The 16,909-nt window shown below is 48.0% G+C and overlaps 1 protein-coding gene across 1 annotated transcript in view; it reads right to left on the bottom strand.

Annotated features, from left to right (window-relative positions):
- Positions 1-16,909, bottom strand: part of LOC144098664 (fibroblast growth factor 9-like) — an 83,939-nt gene continuing 67,030 nt past the window's right edge. Inside the window, exons 2-3 of the mRNA XM_077631473.1 lie at positions 15,667-15,770; positions 1-7,510 (exon numbers count right to left, since the gene is read on the bottom strand). Of these exons, the coding sequence (XP_077487599.1) occupies positions 7,307-7,510; positions 15,667-15,770 (308 nt within the window). The 3' untranslated portion in view covers positions 1-7,306. The remainder of the gene's footprint in view (positions 7,511-15,666; positions 15,771-16,909) is intronic.

Raw genomic sequence — 16,909 nt, forward strand, 5'->3', positions numbered from 1 at the left:
GCGAAAGAAGTGTTTATTTCGTTGAATTTTTCACTGCAAAGCTTTGGAGAGTTCTACAGCACATCTTGTACACATAGGACGAAGAACACAGATTTAATACAATAATATTATGTCATAATGTGAACACAGTATAAGTGAAAACGACGGAAAATGATGCATCACTATATGCACATCTATGCTACAGTAACAGCTTGACCCTTTCACTGGTCAAAACGCAGTTTCAACACCTGGCAGCGCTTGAAAGAACAATAAAAATAAAATAAACTAGATGGCGAAGAAGACAGAATGCGTGAGACAACTCAACTGACGGCTTCATGCGTCTCTGACCCATGAATTTTTCCTCTACCGCAGTTCGCGTGATCTATAGAACGCTTTGGCCTTCTGTGACTTGCGACCACATTTCACGAAATAAATTTGGTAACCCCAATTCAATTTCCATGCCGAATGCCAAGTACATCGAAAGCGAAGGTCCGATGCGTACCCGTAAAATCCGATTCCCCTTTCTATTATGCGGAAAACTTGTTTTTGACAGGTGTTCGTGTTTCCACGAATGTACACATTGTTATTGTGCATTTGTTTCCCTAGGAAATTTCGCATTCAGACAAATGACGTGTAGACAGCGTAGGAATCTACACAGCGCTCGAAAGATTGAGCACATAACGTGAAAAAGGAAGGAAAAAGAACTGTACGGTATGAAACAATATCTAGTATATGTACAAGACATGTGCATGCTTTACATTCGATGAGCGAGCTTGGCATATGTGGACTATCTACACTTAAAGCTATGAGCCTAGATATAGATGCACAAGAAGAAATTGTGTCGAAGCCGGTAATTTGGCAGTCTCCAAGCGAAGAACACGAGCGTTTATTGCGTTTACGAGCTCACAAACATGAGACACATTATCGCTTCGCGATGGTGACACTGCAATACATCCGTGGGAGCGGAAAATTCGCCCACGGTCGGAGACCTCCGTACCGAAACAGTTTCCTCTTGTGTATCACTGAAGTCTTAAAGGAGTCGAAGTCTGGCTAAAGGAACGGCTTAATTACATGGTGAACTTTCAGCTGCCTACATCCAGTGCGAGCACTATAGGCTTGTGTAAATACCAACAGCGAGCAGCAACGGGCTTGAACAGCCAGTAAAAAAGTATAAAAGTACAAAAGTGAAAAACCACGCTGAAAACATCCATCGCCGCTTACAGACCGTCGCTGTAAGCTTGCATAGCCATCTTTTTAAGCGCTCTGCGTAGCTGTACAATGCAGTCTTGCAGCCTTCGTCACGACGGCATCATGGTGCAGCTTTTCAAGCTTGACAGTTTGTGCGCTTTGGGAAAAAAAAGACGGGTTCTTAGACTTTTCCGGCTCAACGTGTGGGCAGGATTATCAAATCAAACGAGGCGGAGTTGTTTGAAATCGCAACGTTGTTAACTGCTTCTGGCAAGGAAAGGCACCATGATGGGCGTGGCCAAGAGTGCAATGAACCTTTGCCTCTCTCACACATACTCACACGTTTATCACTTGCACACAGGAAGCCCTTTCACATGTAAAACTCTCAAAATTCATCTCAAGCGTTCCTCTCACTTCATACATATCCGGACACCAAAATTTCACTCTAAGCTCGCTTTACGAGCTTTTAGACAACTATCTTCGACCTACGTGCCTTTATTTGTACTCGCCATTATGAGTCAGCCTGAATAGTATTTAATTTTGCTTGCTCCGTCAAGTTAATCCGTGCTTTGCTGTTCGCTCAGTAAAAACAGCAGCAGCAGGTCAGATGCGCGATTGGACTGCTTGCGAGGATCCCTTTCGGAAATAGGACACTCAGAAACGTGTTTCAGGTCCTGGTCATAAAACAGCTTGGCATGAGAAACCATGACCACGGGCATCATGACGTCTGTGCCAGCGTTACTCTTTTGACGCAGCTGCAATGACTTAGTGGAATTTTTGGACAGATCTGTAAGAAAACAGGGTCTCTAACACCTCTTTGCACTGTTATTGCTGAGAGCACGGCTTTTCAGCAGGCGCCCAAATGCACTCGCAGCTTACACAGCGTCGAGGTCTGCTTCCGTCCTCAAAATTTCTGATTAAAAAAAAAAAGAATACGTACTTTTAATACATTCGCAGTGGGAACTCTGCGGGACGCACTTTGCCACGTTTTCTCAGCAACTTTTTGTTGTTGTTTTTCAGACAGTCTGCACGCGTCGTTGCATTTACAAAAAGATTATTGTACGCGGGGTTTAGCGCCCCAAAGCTGGACATCGGCTGCGAGAGGCGCCGTAATGTAGGGCTCCGGTTTGTTTTGATCACAACACACGGGATATTTTGCATTTCATCATCATGGAAATGCTGCCACCGTGGTCGGGATTTGCTCAAAACAAAAAAAAAAGCCTAAAGTTATCAAAATGGCAGTAAGACCTCGAAGGCTTATAGCTATTAAGTGAATGCAAGCTCGATTATCAGTGCATTAAATACGCGTCGAAACGCTTACATGAAGTGTAATGTGTCAAAGATGCGATGACGTTACCTGAGTATTGCTCGCAGATGCGTAGAAGCCAAAAGTGCGTCTTCTACTAGGCAATTTGTTGCTCTCAAGCCAAGTTAAGGCACGAGCATGTTAATTAAATACTAGCAATCAAACGCGGCGTTTGAGCCTTTTTGGAAAAGTAATACTGAATGGGTGAGCGACAAAGCCCTAAATGGCACAAGCGCGTACAGCTTGTCGATATGACGTCATGTTCAAAGAGTAATAGTGCGACAGTCACGCGTCATGTCAACATTTGTTCGCTGATTATCTGCGTATTTTTCTTTCCAACTTGGGGCATTACGATTGCGTACAGCCAAACCCTGCCAATAACGTCACAGCAGCTTCTCAGGGACGAAAAACGCGAAGAATGTAGCTGCAGCCTTTTTTTTTTTGGAAATGAATCGTCCTAAGACGCAAAAGCACATTATTAAGGAGTGCCAGAAGGCGTGTTGTAGAGGGGCTAATGAGAAGCAGAACATGTACATCCTGTTGAGACAGAAATTATCTTTGCGAACACTCGATCTCTGCACGTTCAACCCTGGACCCATGACATGACACTCAAAGGCGACGCAAAAAGCCTCCAAGGTGTTCTGTATTTTTTCTTCTGCTGCTTTCACTGGAAAATGTGCATCTAACTTGCCTTTCTTGTAAAGATCAATTGGACAAGAGAAGACATTTTTTCAGATAGTTTGATGACTGCCTGCAAATGCTAGTGGCCGCATTGTACGGCTCTACTGTGCCTACTAAACATTGAGACTGTGCAACAGCCAGTTTGAAAATTTTCTTGAACCGCTCTACGTTGAGCACTAAGGAGACGGCGTGGTTATTATTTATCGGCCTTATCGTTCCACCTCACCCATATCCTCTCAGATAGAGTTTGAGGCTTCCCCTAGCATCCTTCAGCGGCGTTTTTTATCTTAGCTTAGCTCTCTCCCTCTTGCAGTTGAGACTGCACTCCAGCCATACCTTAAATCGTCTGAGATCTCATCTCACCACCGCTTGCTTTCTCGGCGCCTAAACCCTCCGTTGTAAACTTTCGTGGTTCAACAAAGTACGGCCAAAGCAAAGTTTGGTCAAAAGTTGGCCTACGACTACTGGCTCAAGTGGCGAGGGAAATACATGTAAGCGTATTGCAGTAGGGTGGGCCTGGACTGGAAGAACTATGCCGCAGAAGCCGCTAAGCAGGACTATATGAGAGTGGGAAACAACGCCCGCCGCGAAAGACATTTATCGGACACGGGATCAGAAACAACGCGGTCGACAAAAGCTGGTGAGGTAGGTAACGATTGACTGCGTACAACGTTCCTGACTGAGGAACTGTCTAAATGCCTCTATTCTTGCGATAGCTTTGTCGATGCTAGTGCCCGCGTTTATACTAGATGGACAGAGCAATTAGCCTAAAGGTATATAGAAAGGCTAGCAAAAGAGAAGAGGCGACAGGGAGTTGTGGGAATAGTCGCTCGGCTGCTTTACATCGGAGTAAACGAGCAGCCATTCTAGTGGTTTATGCGGCAGGCAAGCGGCTGGTGCGGCCAGAGCTCTGTAATCATACCGGTCGGGAAACATCCAGTAGACATCATGCTTAAATATCCTGCACACCCACTCGTCGAAATTTTAGACGTCTGCGAACCTGTGGCAGTGTAACGTGTGTAACATGGACTGCTTAGGGTGATCAAGAGTTTCAGGCGCTGCCGATAGCTGGCGCTGGACAAAATCGTCAGTGCAACGCAAACAAAAATAAAAAAGCCGATCATGGTGGCAACTGCCACCACCCCGTTTCAAAGGGGACGCTAGTATCTTCTATCCATAAATCCAGTACCTCTTTCCTTACACCGGTTGCAGGAGGTGCTCGTACTGTAGGCGCTTGCTTTGTAACGTGTATGGTTTAAAGAACGTTGGGTGCTATCTCAAATGAGCGTCTCGGTGTGGTTCTGCGTGGCCTTTGGTTAGGAACATGTTCGCTTCGTCGAGCGAGGCGATATTTTCACTTAACGAGAAACGACACGGAAATAGCGGCAGACGACAGGAGATGCTTTTTTCTTTCTTTTCATTTTTTTAAAGCAGGACACTACCAATGAAATGATGTTAATAAATAACGAGTACAAAGGTTATTTGCAGCAGCGTTTTTAGTTGAACAAGTTTCTTCGTGTATGAAGCGGGTGAAGGTTTGCCGGATGAGCCGTAGGCTGCAACCGATTCAGATGTTCAGCGAGTGAAACTCGGGGAAGACATAATTATGCAACAAATAAGTTAGCTTTCCTTTGGAACTGGGGAGGATCAGAGCTCGTCCCGGTACAGATTTTGAATGCACAAGTTTGGGTAATAATAAATAGGATGATACAAGCGTCGAATTCTTGCAAGTGTTGAAGGCGCGTGAAGTTGGGATCCTTGGAACAGTTCACATACCATACATGTCGCGCGCACGTGCTGTTCACGTGACCAGGCACATTTGCTTTTTTTTTTTAGTAAGTGAGCCTGTATTCAGTTGAGGATAACATTGTGTGAAGGAAGAAAAACAAGTTCTTCCATCTCCGAACTCATGAAATGAACACTATCGATCGTTGTAGGTTAAATTAAGGTCTCGGTAACACACAATTACACATTTAAGCGCCTCGCAAGTATAAACTCTTACAACACTGACACGACGCTTACAAGGAGATGGTTTCTCTCTTGATTTGTAGTACATGAGAACAAGACAAAGAGAAACAAGATTAAGACTTCGCGTTGGCGCTCGCGTACTTTCGACTTTCAGATCTTTTGAACATTTGCTAGCGCCAGAACTCCTGCACCTCGTTACGCGCAAGAGCGGTTAAAACAAAAAAAGCAGAACGCTAGAAATGTTCAAACGTGCAACGCACATACACACAAAAAATGAACACCAAGGAAACCCACTTTAGCCGCCGTTACGTTGCTCATCGTGTGGCGTGCCTTTCAACCTGTATGTACAAAACACAGCACTGTGCTCAAGACTACGACATCTAGCTATGGCAGTAGAAAGGTCAAAATGCATTGTGAGTAGTAATAGTAGTAGTAGTACAGAGCGGGAACGGTGACACCGCGACTGAGACCGCCCGCTCTTGTAAGGAGCTCTCAAGTACGGCCAAGATAAGCGCCTGGTAGACCACTGCGTCGGCTCGGACGTAACACGCCGAATCACTTATAGCCTCGTACCCAGCTCCCACGAACGCACTCGCGTCTCTGAGCACGTATTCTGCATAAAGTCCCCACAACCTCGCACAACCTTAATGCGAGAGAGTCTCGTTATAGGAAGAGTGTGGTCCACCACACGGCTGACCCTGACGTCACGTGAAGGCTCCTTCATTACAGTGACGAAAGTAAGGCTTCATACAGCCGAGTTGCAAGGAACGGTGGAAACATCACAAAACGCTCGCTACGAAGGGGCGCCGTGTCGCGTCGGCGCCTTGTCACAACTCGTCGAGCAACAATGCATGCCCAGGAGAGGTCGCCAAAGTCCCCTTCAAAACAGTGCGGAGCTTTTGCGTGTCTCACAGAGAATATAAAAGAAATAAAACAAGCACAAAAGCGGCACTGCAGCAATTCAACAAAACGCAGCCTTAGTTCGTACCATCAGCATATAGACTACATGTTCACTTCACTTTGCGACGTTCTTCGAGCGACGTAGAAGGGTACAGTCCAGACGTCAAGCAGTGAGTCGATGTCCAGGCAGTCACAGTCTCGGTGTCTCGGCACCACACCGCGGTCCATACCAAAAGTCCTCAGTCGTTCAGTACAAGCAATTAACGCACGGCAGCAAATGGAAATAGTCGAGTGTCAGTCTGCAAGCACTGATAGCTTTTGTTTGCTTTTTCCTGCTTAGTTTGTGAAACAGAGCTACTTACGGAGCCTCAATAAGCCAACTATTCAACTAGGGACGGCACGACTCCTGTCCCAGAAGAAAAGTGAGTAATTTGTTAACTATTACCAGCTTCGAGAACTGGATAGTGCATAAACAATGTCATTGTCAGGAAAGGCTCGACATATGATTTGCCCTGCGTCATTTCAGGGTGCCATCAGCGAATCAGCACCTGATGCAGTTGGGGTGGCCGCAATGCACATCCTCATGCGGATAGAGTAGCATTTCCACGAGCCATCTCCCCGCTTTTGTCATGTCTAGAGGTTCGCTCGAGTTCACTTCTTTCATCGCACTAGAACCGGAGCTACAGCAGTGCGTGCGTTTCGGCGTTCGTCAACGGTATAATCGGGCGCCAATCGGCGCTCAGCGAGAGAACTAGCGAGGTGTGTGAAACGCGCGGCTCTAGAGCGAGAGGCAACAAAGCCAGTAGCGAGGTGCAGTGCGCACGAAGGTGTAGAGGAATCTTGCACAAAGCGCTGCTGAGGTACGGCGCCGTTTTTTGGAAGAAGTCGCGCACGTTTACAGACGACGCGAGCACAAGCGGTTAGGCTTAGCTAGACGACCTGCCGTTGAAGACAATCAATCAGCAGCCTGCCGTCGGCTCCGGCAAGTTGGTGTCACGGAGCACAGTGGCATGACGGCGGGCAGTGTTGACGCCAGTTGACGCCCCCAAGCTCGAGCACTGTGGATGCGACGTTATTGCGAAGGACCGTGCGCTCGGTTTTCTTTCACGGTCGGCGCCGAGTGGCGCTGAACGTTCTTTAGCAAGCATACGCTGGCGTAAACAAGCGGCTGAAAGCACGCCGCGCGGGAAAACAGTCACATCGAGGAGTCCCATCGTCGGGAAGGTCTTCATTTGGGTTCTATCGACGGTTGATGCTGCACTGCGTAGCACGTGGTGTGGGGCCTCAGGGCTTGAAGTCCTTGACGCTGCGCGGCAAGAAGTTGGTGCCCTTCTGGCGGGGCCGGCGGCCCCTCTTGACGTGTCCGTTCTTGCCGATGGACAGGTACCAGCGCCAGCGCGTTCCGCGGGAGTAACGCATCGATGAGAGCGTGGTGTACGAGTTTGGAAGTTCGGTCAGCTGGAAGATGCACTTCTCCGAGCGCCGCTTCTGCGAGGTGAGATAAAAAAAAGAAAGAGCAAAGAACTGTGAGTAAGTCTGTCTCTTCTTAATATATTTTCTTTAAGCACGGACCTTGCACGAACACTGTACTTTCGTCCAGCGAATTCAGCCTTCAAATTACGTTTTGTTTGGTGTGTTTTTATCTCTACACCCCACACTCACAGGCCTATCGACTTATAAGCCCTGCAGATGTTATCGGCTTTGAGGATGGCAGCCATGCGCCGGATATCACCTGAAGCTGCAGACCGCACATCCGTCGCGCCCATTCCAAGATTACGTCAGCCGTTACCTCATACCATCTGCCGAGAAGGACCGCCGTCCGTTAGGCAAACTTATTTGAAACTGCGGACAATATCTTACAAGTTATCCCTTACAAAAATGGTCTACAGACAGTGTATAGACTTCTTATAGGCTCTATTGCCTTCCTATAGATATTTCTTTTTGTCTTTCACAGTCTACAGACAAAAGTCTACTAAAAGCGTATGGCCATAAATCTATAGATTTTCTATGAACTGTCTATAGATTTTTTATTGCCTATAGACTGTTCCCTAGGGTTGGTCTATATAGAGCCTATAGACTTTATTGACAGAAGTATATGGACAGTCTATAGACTGTCTAAAGAAATATTTTGTAAGGCGGCGTGTTACCTTTCGATGTTCTAATAAAAACGGAAAAACCGTGACAAAAACAATACTGGGCTAACTTTCGGGATTTTACGACGCGGCCACATCAGTTCCCAAGAAAATTCTATGCAGAAAAGTTTGCTGACTAGTTTAAGCGTGCCGTTTTAAACAAAAGCATCACGCGACGAATTTGTCAAGTTCAGTGACACACACTTCGGACAGATTTCTCAGCAGTTCGAGCCAGTCTCGTCTCCCTCGCACACATGCACATACTCTCTCCCTCTTCACACACACATATGCGCGCGCACACATGTTCGAGTTTTAAGATTTTCCAAACAGTTGTCCCCACTGCAAGCTGGAACAATGGCGTGGCTGTGGCACTGGTGACATGGGAAGTGTGTCCAGAATGGAAACAATAGCGCCTTGATCACTCATCGTACCTGCTGTGTCAGTTGCAACAATGTAACCAGAGGTCTACGGCGCCACCTCCCGTCTACACCCCCCCCCCCCCTTTTTATGGTGTCCAAAACAAAAACAAAACAACATTTGTTTACAACCCAACACACCGGCTACACAGGTCCTTGCCACTCTATCACTCTCCCCGCTACTTATTGTACATGCGAGTCAGACGTCATGGAAAACAGCCGAATTCGACAGCCCTTGCTTTTACTGCGGCGTAAACCGTGCATTCAAACCATCAAAAACAAGAAAATTGATGCAGGAACAAAAGGCCGGAAGCGAGTCATGTAGTGGTTTAGTTGAGTTAGGAATAACAAAAAGACGTCTTCAAGCGGCGACACGCCGGAACCTGCCCGGAACCCATCGAGGGAGGGGGGCTTTGGATAAAGTTGTTTGCAAAGCTTAATTTTTTCTATAGCCCCCCCCCCCCTTTTTTTTTTAAATACAAGCTTCGTTTGAGACAGTGAAACATGCACCATCTACATCTCCCAGGGCATCTTTTCTTAGAGAGTGCCGACAAAAGAAAAAAAAAAGGTTAGAAAAAATTAAGGCTAGTAGTACGGCCCCATGGCCTTCGTAACTCCACGAAACGACATGCACATCCGCCAAAATGCCGCAGAAGATCGTGTATCTTTTTTCTTTTCACTTTTTCGCAGTTTTCGCGGGCAGGTAGTTCGTTCGACCAAATGCGGGTCAAAGGCTGGTCAGGCGGGTCTGCGCGTGAAAGTAGCCGTACCAGTTTGCTGCGGATTACATGGAACATTTCCCTTCGCCATCCAAGCGATCTCTAATTTGTCGCGACGAGCTTTGGTGGGCGGCTTTGTTCGCTACAAATGCTTCGGACCTGTAGTGTGCGCAAACAGGTTCTCTGAATCGCGTACCCGGACATAAACGACCGGCTCATGCCTTTGGCTACCACCGAACGCTGATTTCCGGAGATAGCGGCTCAAGATACTCTCACGACTCTCTCCTTGATGAAGCGGCGATGCTGTGGGTATAGGTCGCTAGGTCACTATAGCGTCTTCTCTGTGGCTGCGTGTTCTGAAATCTCATCGATTACTTTGAGCTTGTGCATTTGGTTAAGAAGTCAAGATTATGTTCCTTTTGGTGCATGATAAAAACCGTGTTCCCCCTACGACACACATGTGGTCATGAGGCTTGTTATACACAATCAAAGGAGCCGAACTAGCAACGTTGTATATTAACTACCTTAAACCTTGCCACGGCGTAGCGAAGTGAAGATAATTAAGCGGAGAGATGAGATTAAAAAATTTGCGAGTAAAGGGTGGCCGCCTATAGGCTCTAATGGCGATGTCACTTAATTAACCCCATTAATAGCTGTATATTAACGATAGTAATTATAAATTAGTTGACAATTACCAGAGTGGAAAGTAATTCGCTTCACAAAGCACCGTTCATCGTTTAGAAGCTCATTTGGAATGTGGGTTAGTTTTATGGAAACTAATTATCTAGGACGTGTTAGGGCAAGAAATCGTCCTTCTTGCCTTAGTGCCACTGGCGTTACATTGCGTAACATCTCCGTAGCTCCAGAAAGTATTTTGAATTGTGCTTGTCTACTGAAGGGCATCCTTCGCAACCTTAAGCGTTATAACACTAATCCATCGCATATCGTGGCTCTATCGCTCCGTGTAACGAATGACAAGTTTAAAACACGTGACTGACGCTTACATATCGTTCAGAAAGGAAGCCGACATTTCGAATCACGGCGTTTGCTTACACTAAGCACGAAACTGCACGGCTTAAAATTCATGGTCATCGGAATCACCATTGCACTTGAGTGCACTGCAGGACAAATTTCCTTAACGTTAACCGCCCTTATTCCGAGACAGGCTAACGGCTCGAAATTCAAAACTTGCGTTTTCAATGCTTTGTTTCTTTCAGCCGCGCGCATCGGCAGAAGAGGAAAGTATAAGAGCGAGCGAGGGCCCAACCAGGAAGCACTGAATGCGATGGAAAAAGGCGGCACGGGAGCGCAGCAACCATCTCTCGCCCGTTTGCATACGGCGAGGGCCGTTTACCTACAGCACCAGCAGCGACGACGGCTGGTGTGCGCCAACTGCCTTCACGCAGCCGTCAGGAGCGCCGTCGGGAGCGCGCTCGACGGCGCGGCATAGCCGCCAATGTCAACGCGGGGGGCCCTCCCCCTGCGACGAGACAACAATGTCTGCAGCGCGCGACAAACACACACGTGGTCGGCGGCGACGGTTCTTCCGCGTCCCGCACACTGTCGCGGAGAACTGCGGGCCGGCACCCGGGCTCGGCGCCGACGGGAAGCAAAGGGGTGAGGCGAGGCGAGACAGGTGGTCCGCGTCGGCGCCGGCGTGGCGCAGAACGCCCCGCGGTGTTTGTTGTCGGAAGAGACGCGACAGAGATTCGAGAGGTGTAGTCCCCCCGCGAGATGGGCAGCGCGGCAATGCTTTGCTGTGCGAAGGCGAAGCGGCACTCGCAGGATGCGCGTCCCTATTTATAACGACGGCTGGCAGGCAGGTGAAGCCTGTTCTAGCGACAGCGCGTAGTTTTTGTTCCGACGGCCAGCGTGACGCCCGTATCCTCACGACAGACAACACGACGTAAACACTACGTAACCAGGATCATGCTCCATCGAACTTGATGTTGACAGGGCGATGCGAAATGCATTTTCGCGACAGGTCAACACTGGGTGAAACAACAATGAACAATCCCTTGTCGCTGCTGTTGCTTTTATGTCTGTTCTTGTTTGCTTATATATTGTTTACTATTGTGTTATAAACAAATGGAAGGTCGTACTAATAACGTCGCGAAAGTGCTGTCAGAGCACACATTTAAGCCACGCGTCGTCGAAGCATCTGACACCGATTTAATTCACCAGGACTGCCTCGGCGCACGACGGCGGCACAGAACGGCAATGGACCACCGCAGCCTCTAAAAAAAAAAAATAAGGTCGCTGATCTGTAGACACGCCCAGTATATTACATACGCGACGGGGGGTGGATGAGGGCACGAGCGTCGTCGAAGCGAAAAACACCGTTGTCGACAAAAACAGGAAAGCCGAGAACCATTACCAAGAACTACGCGTAGTTAAAAAAAAGTAGGAACGAAGCAGGAAAGCACGCGAGTGCGAGCATCGCTAAAGGCTTGCGCCTTGCACTGCGCCGATGCAAGGAACACACTGAATACCCTCATGGTGGCTGTTTTGCACGTGAGGGATATGTGGACTTCCCACGGACATTGCCCTCCATACAAATTCCACTTGGAAGTATAAGAACCGGCTGTGGACGACGTACCCAATGTACCAGCGGTAGTGAGAGAAATCCAAGTTACGAGATAAAAACACATTTTTGAAAACGACAAAGCGAGACAATAACCTTGACACCCAGCTGGGACCTTCTGACAATTGCGCAGAAGCCTGGCTTTTTACCGCACCGAGACTTCATTAACCAAGGTTAAGCTGATAATGTGGTGATACGAAGACATGTAATCATATCTGCATGAAGGCCAACCAGTAAAGCTCGCTAAGATTTTATTACCTAGCCAATGGGAATTGAAACTCCCTTGAACGTCCCATGAATGTTCTAAACGTCCACATGACGTCCAAGGGAGTTTCAGTGCCTACCGGGGTATACACTCGTTTCCTTTGCAAATGCTTATGTTGACATAAACTGAAGTAGCGATGCCAGCGGTGGTGGTTGCGTAGTTTTGCGCAACGCAACTCTACAGCGCTCCAAAGCAACTCCAGTGTTTATGCGACCATGCCACGAGCAGAAAATAAACCGACGCGAGACTGTATGGAAACGCTCGCATATCATGGCAGCAAACAGTCGTAACCAGGGCCGAGCAAATGCTGGCTGGAGAAAAGCTTACGCGACTCAACTGGGAATGGGGAAGTCATAAAAGCGGCTGATGCGACGTCGGAGCCCGGAGTAATAGTTTCTGCTCTGGCACGGCAAACAGCCTCGGAGTGAATTTTTACGGCCATTTACTTAGTCAAAGGAAAAAAAGAAAGCGACAAAGATGTAAGAAAGTAACGAGGAATGGTTTTACGGTTTTACGACCCACTTTGTTCTGAAATATGGTCTGGGTAAACGTAGTTAGCGAAGTCTTTCCAGACAGCCTAATGGAAGTCTCATGTATGTCCAGGTTCCTTATGCCCTAGCGTAGTTTTGTTTTCTTGGATTCCCGGAAACTCGGAGCTTGTTCCTCTCGTTATGTGCCCGTCGGGGTGGCCCACTTATTGAGGTGAATCAGGTTTCCAGACTGCGCCGCAGGCTCCGAGAATACAGTCTCGCTATGCAGTAAGAGGTAAGGCGAGTGGCGTATACTGCATTGCTGGCGAACATCGATTTCTGCCGAGGTCAACGTCCTGGGAGAAGGAGAGTTACAATGTAATTGCCGGAGTTGCTGGTAGGCGAAGAGGAGGGGAGGGGGGTGCAGGAACGGTGCATTGTTGGGATCAAAAGCTTCCGGACGATGGTGTAGCATATAGTAGCGAGGAATATCAAACAGCGAGCGTAGGACACTATCAACCGCTCGGATGGAAACCCCTGAGCTCATAACATACCCCGCCTGCCGCATTAGTGAGCACTTCCGCGTCGGTTCGAGGCTTTCGCAGAGTAGACAGAAAGGGCTTCCGAGTCGCCGTGCGGCTTGCACGGTGGAAGAAAAATAAGAAAAGGTGATGGCAAATATGTTCCGTAATGCTATATATTTCTTCCTCTGATCTCTGCACTTTCTGTCACGAAACGCCCCTTACCTCCTTAATGTGACTCCATAACGGTTCGATTATCGTTAAGCTAGCTTAGTGGCTAAGTTCAGAACCTACTGGATTGAATTTCGAGGTCAGAAACACCCCAAAACCGCTGCTAACAAATAGGTTCAAATACTGTAAAATAATTCTTTGTTCTGTGAGACAGAAATAGCTCGAGTAGTGCGTTTTGTTAACGCGAAAATAAAGAAACTTTTCCTATAATTGCTGATTATTTAAGGCCGCAAAATTAAAAAAAGGCTCAAAAATAGATGACTTGTATTAACAGGAATGGGAAGTGACATGCAGTACTGGGGGAGAAAATAGCAAACAGAAGTACCCTTCTTCACCAGCTTGGCTATGGTTTTTACGGTGTGGTTCGCTATGCTGAGCTTTATTCGCAGTAACGACACGCAAATATTGAACTTTTCCGCCAGAACTTTTGTGATCTGTAGCGACCGCTGCCAGCCGCCCTCCTACTCCGTCGCTTTAATAATTTTAACCTCGAAGCTTAGAATTAATCACTTTGCGGAGCATGCTTCATGGAAGGCTTCTGAGGCATATACGAGACCAAATTCACGTATATGGCACCTGAGCCAACCAATCAGCCGATGCACCTGAAACCACGAGACAATACCGTTGTTTTTGGCTTGAAACAAAATCCGTCGATGACACTGATGTTGCCCTCGATGTTTGTTGCACAAATACATTTTCGGGGGGATGCGTATAACAGCTCGTTAAAGACGTCGCCGCACCGGTCTCTAAGGACGTAAGGAAAGGAACTCCAACGACTACGGCGAAAATGACAAATCTATAAGGCGTGTCCTTCCGAACCGATCCTTCCAGCCCTTTCGACGACAACTAGTCTGGGGCGTTGTCCGGCATCCGCGGCAAGCCTCATTTTTTTGCGCACCCCATTTCTATTCGGCGTTCTCCTTTGAAGGGACCAATCAATGCCGCGCAATATAGAGATACACTAAACGTCCCGCCTAACGCGTCTGCATTCCTGCCCCGTAGCTATATACTCGGCGAGCGCTTTTCGCCGCGTACACGCACAGCGGTACAAAAAGAAGACGCCTGACGCGAAGCACGTCGCTTGATTGGCGTCCCGGTGAGTTCTGCGGTGACACGCGCGCAGAGCGCTCTGCGGGTGTCGGGTATTTCACCGAAGCACGAGCGCGGGATTTCGCGGCGGCTCTTCAGAGAGGCTTAGAAAGGGAGTGTGTCTCTGTGGCAAGGGCGCGATCAGCTGAATCCGTTTTACTGTTTGCCGTTGCGCCGCGCATATTTAGTCGGCATCACCTTCATTCGATCGGCGTATACAGTCCCATGTCTCGCGCCTTATGTGTATACTCCGCAACGCGTCAAAAGCGCGCGCGCGTGTGTGGCCGGGGCGACCACGCCCGAGGCCACCTGTGAGTCGAGTGCCCCCTTTTATGATGCGAAATGACAGGGACGTCCTTATGGACGCTGGCGCGTCACGTCCGCAGTTGGTTTCTGACCTGACGGGCATATGCACCTTTGGAACACGGTGGGAACCGATGTCGTGCAGGATGTGAGCGACGCGAGAAGTGACTGAAGTGACTGAAGTGCGTGAGCGAGAGAGCGAGCGAGGGAGTAAGTGAACGAGTTAGTGAGCAGGTGAGTTAACGAACGCCTACTTCATCATTTCACCCACTCACTTCAGTCACCTCACTCACTTCAGGCACTTCATTCACCACTCACTCAATCACTCTGTTCAGTCACTTCACTCACCAACTTCAGACACCCACTTCAGTCAGTGATTCATTTTACTCAGTCCACTCACTCACATTAGCCACTTGACTCACTGATTTCACTCAACCCTTTCACTCACTTACTCGCCCGCTAACTTCACTGACCTATCCACCCACTCCATTTCTCTCGCCCTCTCCTTTCTTTACGTGAGTCACTTGCCCGCTCAACCCCTAATAAATCGACTGTTCGCTAATTGGAGCATTCACTTCGTCAACTGCGTACTAAGTGAACTACTGTTCCCCGCTCTCATTTACTGCCTTAGCTAATTAAAATACCCACCTGGTCACACGCATGCTGATTAACTGTTTATCCGCTGCTTAACTTAATTACTGTCGTCTTTGCTGGCGCGCTAACCTCCTCAGTCGGTAATTAACTCGCCAATTGCTCGCTTCGGAATGCATACTGTCCACCTGCAAATCTCTGCTCTTTGCATAACTGCACATCCGTTCGCCGTGATGCATAATTTTACCCTGGAGATGTCGGGGAGCCGACACTTTGCGGTTGGCTCTGAGAAAGGAAAGGTGCGTGCCTGCGCGGGCGCTTACCTGTCCGGAGAGCTGCCCCTTGCGGTTCATGCAGAGGAAGCGCTTGCTGACCACTCCGCGAATACTGTACAGCTTCACCGCCACCGCGTTCATCTCCAGGACGGCTGCAAGGGAACAAGAGGAAGGCCACGGTTAATCCCCAGCACGGCTTCCTCGCGCTCTGATAGTCGCGAAACTCAAGAACGCGCGTTCTGAAAGTGAAGAAGCGCAGATACGGTGTGCGCTAAATATCTCACAAATGCTTTTTCTTTCTTAGGGTTGTAATAGCAAGGGCAACTTTATATGTATGTGCGGTTTTCGGGGGCTGAATTGAAAATGAAAACAAAGAATAATAATAATAATAATAATAATAATAATAATAATAATAATAATAATAATAATAATAATAATAATAATAATAATAATAATAATTGGTTTTCTGGGGAAAGGAAATGGCGCAGTATCTGTCTCATATATCGTTGGACACCTGAACCGCGCCGTGATGGAAGGGATAAAGGAGGGAGTGAAAGAGGAAGGAAAAAGGAGGTGCCGTAGTGGAGGGCTCCGGAATAATTTCGACCACCTGGGGATCTTTAACGTGCACTGACATCGCACAGCACACGGGCGCCTTAGCGTTTTTCGTCCATAAAAACGCAGTCGCCGCGGTCGGGTTCGAACCCGAGAACTCCGGATCAGTAGTCGAGCGCCCTAACCACTGAGCCACCGCGGCGGGGTCAAACAATGAAAACCGAAAATTGGTTTTGAGGAAGTGAACGGAGCGGTAACTGTCTCATTTCTCGGTGGACACCTCAACCGTGCCATGAGAGAAAGGGTGGAGAAGGGAGCGAAAGAAGGAAGAGAGAAATACTATGCCGTAGTGGAAGGCTCCGGAATAATTTCTACCACCTGTGAATCTTTAACGTGCACTGACATCGTGCAGCACATGGGCGCCATTTTCGGCAACTATAGCAAGGGGCGTTTGATGAAGGGGATGGGGTACGGTTTGTCCCATTTACGCAATGCTGATGTTAAACATTTGTTTTTGTGTGAAAAATGATGTGCCACCGTGGTTTTCCTATGGGAAATTTCTCAGCGCATTTTTGCGACCAGTTCACGTCGTATTGAGAGCGGCATTCCAGAATGCACTTCACTACCTCGTACAATGTTTCTCTCCCACGAAAGGAAAGAAAAAATAAAACCGCATTCTTGTCTCACAGGTCTGAGAATATAGGGCAGAACCCTTTCGGGGAACCGACTAGTAAAA

Source organism: Amblyomma americanum, chromosome 7 (assembly GCF_052857255.1).
Source record: "Amblyomma americanum isolate KBUSLIRL-KWMA chromosome 7, ASM5285725v1, whole genome shotgun sequence".
In the NCBI taxonomy this organism is placed as follows: Eukaryota; Metazoa; Arthropoda; class Arachnida; order Ixodida; family Ixodidae; genus Amblyomma; species Amblyomma americanum.